The 8785-nt window shown below is 42.9% G+C and overlaps 1 protein-coding gene across 1 annotated transcript in view; it reads right to left on the bottom strand.

Annotated features, from left to right (window-relative positions):
• Positions 1–1071: 1071 nt before the first annotated feature.
• Dchs2 (dachsous cadherin-related 2) overlaps positions 1072–8785 on the bottom strand; it is a 216262-nt gene continuing 208548 nt past the window's right edge. Inside the window, 4 exon segments of the mRNA XM_028857068.2 lie at positions 1072–4514; positions 4517–5350; positions 5353–5781; positions 7937–8069. Coding sequence (XP_028712901.1) covers positions 3172–4514; positions 4517–5350; positions 5353–5781; positions 7937–8069 — 2739 coding nt within the window. The 3' untranslated portion in view covers positions 1072–3171.

Below are 8785 nucleotides of genomic sequence, written 5' to 3'. Positions count from 1 at the left end.
TTTCTTTCTGCAATCCACCCAGAGTGTGCTTGTGGGGGGGAGAGGGTTGCAGAGAGAAAATACATGAGAGTTTTCACATGAAATGCATTTTAGTTAAGTTTCATGCAGCATTAGTTTATAAATCACAAGGAGGGAGGAGAAAGAGATTCCTTAAAAAGTGATGTCACAAACGACAGGCACGTCAGGACTGTTTTTCCTGAGTTCAAACCCTTCTGTTGCCTGCATCTCTTGCTTGTGTTCTCGCTTTCCTTTCAGACTGAAGCCTTTGTTCTGTTCTCCATCACTCATGCTTCAACCACCACCCTCTTTCTTCTTCCCTTCCTCCGATGTCAAAAATGGGCAGAAGCCCACACTGGGATACCTAGCTTAGGACCTAAGCAAAGTTTTTCCAACTCCGCTCGTCCTAGAATTCCTCTGGCACAGTGGTTTTTCCATTCCAACCCTCTCTTCACAGTCGGACAACTTGCTCTATCCTTCTACACTCAAGCAAAACATACTGTGAAGATAACTTCAACAAGCTAATCTAGAAATTGACACTGGCCGATACTCACTTCTGCATTTCATTGCTTTGAAACAGCTAGTCCTCTTGGACCCTTAGTTCCTGCCTTGCTGTTTCTAGCTTAGAGTGTATGCCCAATGGCAAGAGAGCACAAGAGCAACAGCACTGTTAGCTATGAGCTAATAGTTGACTTTCACCCTTTGAAGTTCTAAAAAAGAGCATGGAGAAAGTCGAGGACAAAGGTGTAGGGAAACAGATCCTGCCCCAGTTGGATATGGATATCTAACTTGGGCTAAACATACATATGTGAGGGCTGCCAGTAGTGGATCACACATTTCAATATTTTTAAAAACAGTGAAATGAGCAATTCCCTAAAGATACAGCATTTCCCCCTATATTTGCCCAGGAATCCGTTTTGGAAGCTGATCCAATGATTACTACTGGGACACAGAATTTTGACATCCATTTGGTACTGATTTACACCAGGATTTTTAAGGCTGCCAACAAGAAAGTCCAGAATTTCAGGCAGCCAAAAATTCCAACAAGAGACAACTGTCTTTTATTTTATAGCTTATGAATTTGGGGCTTAATATGATTTTCCACTAACAAGTTCTGTACCCCCTCCCGAGTGCCAAAGCCGGTGTCGAGATCAGCAAAGTAACACGGAACAGATGAGGCAGCTTAATATTCAACTTGAAGGAAGACAGTTGAAATTATATTGTTTACTTAGGAAAAAGCACTCTGGTTTAAAGGGCTGACACGTGATTTATTAGGAGCACTTAACCAGCATGTTCACATCTTACCCTCCACTCAACTTGTGGCTCTTTTTCGGTGGTGCGGCAGTGCTGGGAACGGGATTAATAAAGTTGTCAATTAAAGATCTGCTAAATATTGGTATGGAGCTCTAAATATGTCTTGTCTTCTGTTTTGTATGAAATAGCAAGGGGGGAAACACCCACAGAATCATGTTCAGTAATAAATCAAAGGTGAAAAACTTAGGGAAGAGTTAGGTGGGTCACTCCCTGCTTCTAAAGAATGGGAGAACCCATTTAAAAACAAGGCATTCATGGCTAACACAGATAGTTCTGCTACAAAGTAAAGCTTTCACATGTCATTAGCAAAGGAAAACACTATGAGTGTCTTCCTCTGATCAACGGACTCTGTTGAAAAGAGTCAAAAGACAGCCCAGTGGCACAGTGAAATAATTACTTTTTTGTCTTTTTTTAAAGCAAAAGTTATTAAATTTCTTCTTCAGATGCTCCAAAGATAAGGGGAGATATGAATCAGTGCTATGATATTTAAATGGCCCACTTGTAAATTCCCTAGAATTCCAGCTTATCCAAAATCGTTCATGGCCATCACACTTACTACTTACCAATGTGGTTTAAACTTATGCTCTGAATTTGAGTCAACAAGAAGATGTACTTACATATTCCATCAGTATAGGCACCCATCAAATTACTGGCCCCACTACGCTGGATAGCACACTGTGCCTGCCATGGTTTTGAGTAAATACAAATTAGTTCATGCAGTTCCACAGGTGGGCTATACGAAAATAAATAAATAAAAGAGCTACTTCCAGGGCAGAAGCCCACTTGATCTACTGAGAAAATGATCCAGATGCATTAGGGATTTCACACGGAGATTCCTAGAAGGTGATCCCAAATCCTGGCTGTGATCCCCCCCCTCTCCTGCTCCCCACGGGAAGATGACTTATAGATCATCATCTTTAGGATGCACTCAGCCTCCTAATAGAAAAAAAGCATCTCTGATGCCCTATCAGTCCATCAGAGAGGGGTATGACCCTACATGTAAGCACCAGACAGCATGACTGTGTTTCTGAACTAGGAACTGGGTAAAGCAGAATTCTTTACACCCTGTCGTGAAACTGTTCCAGGCAACAACAAAGTAATGGTAAATAAATGGAAGAAAGACTTCTGGCACCCACCTTTAACTTTAATAATAGAAACTTTCAAATATATAAAAAAAAACTTCATTTAAAAATATACTGCTAAATTACTCTATGACATTTATAATTAGCTCATAACATAATTTTATCTACACAAACTTTAAAAATGAGCATTGAGTAGATAAATTATCTCATGCCCAAAGTTACTATATGCTGAAGAAAATAAAATGAAGTAATTTCTATAAATTAATCTTCGAAGTTTCTTATCTGAACAGAGCACAGGAGGGGGCATCATATGTAGAGAAGGCAGAGATATCATGTCTCTGGTGGCAGACTGCTGCCGAAGCATTGTCCTGTTCATCTCAGCCATACATTGAGAATGTACTTTCTGCTTCAATCAAGAATGCTTAGTTGGGCCATATCAGCCCAGAGTCATGAAAAATTCCAGTCAAAATTTCTGATGATTATTCAAATCATAAATTCTGAACATTAAAACAAACAAACAGGAATAACAAACAGACTAGTTAATATCCACAGATGTGAGTCCTGAGAGCAACCCAAAAAGTCTAAAAAAGAGGAAATAACTTCTCATTAAGGCTGGAAGAATTTCTAGACACTGAAATGGGCAAGTTTTGGAAAACACTGTCCACATGAGATCTCTCGCTGCTGGGTAAGAGTGAACCCATCCTGTAGGACATGCTTGTGTCTTTTTGTCCATCTGTGTGGAGAGCTGAATGAGCAGGGAGTCGACACCGTAGCCACTTTAGACTTGGACTTCGTCTTCAGCTTTCAGTTCACGGCACGTCCCCCGTACGTGTGTTCCTACAGGTTCTCCATCTGGCAACACTGGTGACCTGGCAGGAGTCTGTATCGTCAGTAGGGAAAGAGAGGGAGAGAAGCTGGGAGTCATGGCTTCTGGGACAGAACTGCCGTAGTAGGGAAGGGGAGATCGGGGGAATTTCTGAAGAACCTGTCCCAGGGTGATGGCTGGCATTCGTGGTGGAACTGCTTTAATCCCGGGCTGTGCAACTGCTGTTATCAAAGGGGGTGGAAAAACAAATGGTGTGTCTTGTGGAATGCCAGGCATCTGCAAATGTTCGTCCTTCAGTCTGGCAATATCGTTAAACACGGAGGCTAGGTGCTGGAACTTGGGTTCCCAACTGAGGAAGTAATCCCAGGCATAGCTGCCTCTGGCACCATCAGCAGAGGCTGCCTGAGTGGAAAGAGCTGCACACCTTCCTTCCTGACTGACCGAAGTAAAGGACTCTTCCCTGCTATCAGCCAAGACACCTGCTCTTGCCTCTCTTGTCTGGGATAATGCATTGTTGTGAACATAGAGTGTGTCACAGTCTTCCCCTCTGTCTTCTCCCTCAAACACATGGCTGGCTGCCATCGCCTCGGTACTAGCCATCACATCTGTCTCTCCCGAGAGGCAAGAAAGCTGATCAGAGTCCCTGGGGATGCCTGAGTCTGGCACCCTGGACCCCCGGTCACTCAGCACGGAATCTGAGTCCTTTCTATAAGGCTGCTCATTTATCCTCTGGATTTCTTTATCTTCTGCAGTTTCTCCATCCACAGAGCAGTGGCCACTGGAGTTGGAGTGCCTGTACAGGTGGACAATGTCCTTCTCCAGGACACTCATTAAGTTCAACCATTCAGCAGGCAGAGCTCCAGCAGGTCCTGCTACATCCCTGTACTCCACGGGCTGCTGCCCAGCCTGGAGCTTGCTTGCAGCTCCAGTCAGCCTGGGGTCATCATCTGGGGACGATGGTGTCTTCTCCTCAGAACTGTGTAGTGGGTTTTTCTGCGGATGCCTTAAAATCAGTGCGATTAGAGTGCAGACAAGGAAGAGGAACACTAAAAAGGAGACCAGGAGGCTGATGGAGAAACTGTGAGCAAATGCCGTTCTGTGATGTCCTTCAGATGGCAAAGAGACGTTCACAAACACACTGCAGGATGTGGACTTGGAGCTGGGCTTGGGGCTATGTGCAATTATTTCCACCTCAAGGGTGTCTTCTTTGGTGAGCTGGCTGCTGATTAGGAAAGGGGTTCGGGTCCAGTAAATGTTGCCATTCGTTTTGTTTACTGAAAAAAGGGGGGATGGAGTCCAAGGGAGTAAAGAACGACCCCATCGACGCCATCGTCTGCATCTGAGGCTTCCACTCTGCCAATCAGCTGTTGTCCTTGACCTTTCTCAGGGAGACTGAAAAAGTACTGATCTTGAGTAAAGATGGGTTCAAATTCATCTACCCCTTCAACTTCCACCCAAACCTCCAGGGAAGCTGTGGCACCACCTCTGTCTTTGGCCTGAACGACCAAGCAATACTTGGTAACACTTTCATAGTCCAGCATTTGCTCGGATCGAATATCCCCTGTTATAGCGTCAATGACAAAAAGATCCTGATAGGGGTGGACCCCAGGTGTGACAAGGCAGGGTGACAAAATTGAGTAAGTCACTTCTCCATAAGGCCCGGCATCAAAGTCCAGAGCCTGGACAGCACATACAATGGAGAAAGTAGGCAGGTTTTCAGGAGTGACACAGGTCAAGCTAGAGGACATAAACTGAGGCGTATGGTCATTGTCATCTAACACATTGATTCGCACGACAGCAAAAGAAACATGTTTCTCTTCTTCATCAGCAGCTTGGACAGTTAAAGTGAATGTTATAATTTCCTCATAATCCAGAGGTTTCACCAAATAAAGCACCCCAGTTCTCTCTTCTAAGTAAAAATGTTCCTTCTCATTCCCAGAGATTATGTCATAGGTGATTTCTGCACGTGAATCCTTGTCACGGTCATCTGCTGACACCACAGTGATATGACTCCCTACAGGGGTGCTTTCCTTGACATGGGCAGTATACTGCCGGCTGCTGAAGGTGGGTGTGTTGTCATTGACATCCAGAACTTCTAGTGCTATGACGGCTGTGGAACTCAGAGGAGGGCGCCGTGGTCAGACGCTAGGATGACAAGCTTGTGACTGGAACTAGCTTCCCTGTCTAGAGCATGATGCAGCACAAGAGCACCACCCTGCTGATGGGGGTATTCTGAGTGAAGGAGCCTGGTTTCAACGTGGAAGTAGTTGTGCAAGTTGCCACTGATGATGGAATACTTAGTGTGTGTGTTTTCAAAAGTGTAGTCACGGTCGAGAGTTGAAAAGGTTATGAGGGTGCTTCCAATGGGGGAATCCTCCCTCAAGCTAAGATTATAGTACCCTACTGTAAACTCAGGGGCAAAGGTGTTCACGTCTTGTATTTCTATCTCCACTAACGTAAGTGCCCTCAGGGAGGGAGTTCCACCGTCACTGGCTTCAACAAGAAATCGAAGTGTTGATACGTTATCCAGAAGTAATGTGGAACCGGTAGTAAATACGGTGCCTGAAAAATAAGACAGCAGGTCAAAGCTGTGAACTAAATGTTCAGGATTTATTTAGCTGGCAAATGCTTAATGAATATGTAAACGTGCATTGCTCTTTGATGGATGTGCTAAGTTACAACCAAATAGTGCAAAAACATTTCAAAATTATTATATTTGTACAAAAGCTTTGGAACCAATCACAATTTCCATTTACATGTACTACTCGAGACTGCCTTTGCTACATTCTCTCTGGGTTTTATTTTTTGTAGTAAGTTGTTTCATTATTATTTTTAAAAGAATGTACATTCTTATCTCATATATTTTTATTTTATCCCATTATCTATGAGAATATGTACAGAAAAATTCTAGCATAAGATAATTATTCTGAACTGGGCCAGGTAGTACCTGTCTATAATCCTAGCACTTGGCTGGAAGATCAAGAGTTTGAGACTAGATTATTATATACAATGAGACCTTCTATCAAATAAAAATAAGAATGAAATGGCTGGGATGGTCAATCACTCAAGTGGTAGAATGTGTGCCTGGCAACAACTCTCTCTCTCTCTCTCTCTCTCTCTCTCTCTCTCTCTCTCTCTCTCTCTCTCTCTCTCTCTCTCTCTCTCTCTCTCTCTCTCATATTCTCTCTCCTCAACATGTATGGATGGGGAATTACTCTAGAAATAACTCCAGCCAAATGAAAGTAGTGAAAATGTTAATGTAGAATGCTTAATTATAAAGATGTCTTTTCTCAAGATCATGAGTTAATTCAGCAAGCAGAATTTTTTCCTTAATGATACAATATATCAAATATATTTCCTTAATGATCAAATATCTCCTTTTGTGGTAAACAGACATGCATGACATTTACAAGTGCGTACACAATGGCATTTTTATTAAAGTGTTTTAAGTATGGTCACTAAAAATAAATGCATAATGGTGAGGTATAAATGCCACATTTCAATTATAGTCACATCATGAACTAGACTGACTCGATAGCAATTACTAATTTAAAAAATTCTAAACAACACTGAGGCAATATTTGTGTATAACACCCATCAGGCCAAAGTCCTGCTAAGAATTAAGTAAGTCCTCAGGGGCTGGCACTACACACACTGTGACAGGTTGATGCAGGACAGCAGTTGCCAGTGTCTGAACTTCTATGAGAGGAGAAGAAAAGCATGAGCGATAAAGACAGAAAGGGCAGTGACGTTCCTAACATGCTTAGACTTACACCGTAGACACACGTCTACAAGTTGTGTGGCACTTCTTATTTCTCTCATTACAAGCATCCAATGAGTCTTATTCTGATAGTTTGGACCTAAATTTTTTCTTTCAGATAATTCTTTACAACTAATTTTAAAGTGACCTCTCACTTGAAAGTGATGCTGTAATGGGTAGAGATGAGACCAAAGTGTGATGTCTGGGTTCTATTTTTTTCTAGACCGTGCCCTGCTAGGACACTGTGTTGCTGATTACCCCTCTTAATTGAGTTCAGCATTCAATGTTTACTCACTGTTAATGCCCCTGGTACCCTGCCTAAATGTTTGAGTGAGCTGTTACTGTCTGAGTACATTGCACACCACAGCTGTTCTCTCTTATAAAAATACAAAGGGCCTTGGAAGATACTACATGAAGCAGAACTCTACTGTGGCTGCTATTTGGTAGAGATGAATACTAAATTGCTTTCTCTTTTTAAATTATTCTTGTCTTTATTGAGAGCATGGCACTGCCACTGACTATTTTTACACTGAGCTGAGTAAACAGCTTCTGCACTCTAGTCATAAAGTTCTCATTAATGAGCTGATCCTTTTACCGTTGTTTTTTATTCTGGCTGAGTCACAGAACAACTTCCTAAACCCTGTTGGTTGGATGCATGAACTTGGGCATCACTATATTGATGGTGGTGGTGGTGGTGGTGGTGGTGGTGGTGGTGGTGTCTTTGCTGCATTTCTTCCTGGTGAGCAGCATTTCACCAACACACTTTGCTTTCTAGCCACTGAGATGCTGAAGAAGTACCATTGCCATTTCCCGCTGTAGATAAATAAGAAAATAGTGCCCGTAACTGCAGCAATCGGGAGGAGGAGAAGAGGACTGCCTTAGGAATATTCAAAACTGATGGTTCCGTGTCTCTGGGCTGTCACAGGTGATACATTAAAGCCACTGTAAGTAACTCACCATTCTTGGGGTCAATGGCGAATCCCTCGGAAGAGGAAAGGATCCTGTAAGAAATGCCCTCACTGCTCTCTAAGTCTGTGGCAGACAGGGTCAGCACTGAGTACCCTTCAGGTACTAGTTCAGGAACTGTTGCCTGAGGACAAAAGAGGACAAAGGCATCATGCTGGCAAATACGTAATTTTCAGGAGTAGGGGCAGAACCAGACACCATGCCGTCGATTTTGACTCAAGATACTACCCAATCTGCCTTTCACAGGTTTTGTGGTGGTTTGAATGGAAATGGCCCCCACAGGCTAATAGAGAGTGGCACTACTGGGAAGTGTGGCCTTGTTGGAGAAAGTCTGTCACTGGTGGTGGCCTTTGGGGTTTCAGAAGCTCAAGCCAGGCTCAGTGTGGCACTCTCTCATCCTGTTGCCTGTGGATCCAGATGTAGAACTCTCAGCTCCTTTTCCAGCATCATGTCTGCCTGCACCTTGCTGTACTTCCTACCATGATGACAGTAGACTAAACCTCTGAACCTATAAGCCAGCCCCAGCTAAATGTTTTCCTTTATAAGAGCTGTCATGGGGTCTCTTCATAGCGAGAGAACAGTGACTAAGACGGCCTGTTGATGAATAGAGTTGATATAGCGAAACCATTATGTTAACAGTCCCTGGGTTCAGAAAACAATTTTAATTTCATTCAATTTTGGTTTTTACTATGAACTGTTTCTTTTCCAGATTATCTCTAAATGACAGAAGGTAGTGCAATAACTAATTTCATGTTAGATGCATTAATTACATCACTCAAGGGAGGCTTCATGGAGGACTGTTACTAAGGTTAAGTTTTCATGTTAATCATCTTTCTTTTG

This window comes from Peromyscus leucopus, chromosome 6, assembly GCF_004664715.2.
Source record: "Peromyscus leucopus breed LL Stock chromosome 6, UCI_PerLeu_2.1, whole genome shotgun sequence".
Classification (NCBI taxonomy): domain Eukaryota; kingdom Metazoa; phylum Chordata; class Mammalia; order Rodentia; family Cricetidae; genus Peromyscus; species Peromyscus leucopus.
The sequence above is the reverse complement of the archived record's forward strand: the minus strand, read 5'-3'. Positions and strand labels throughout refer to the sequence as shown.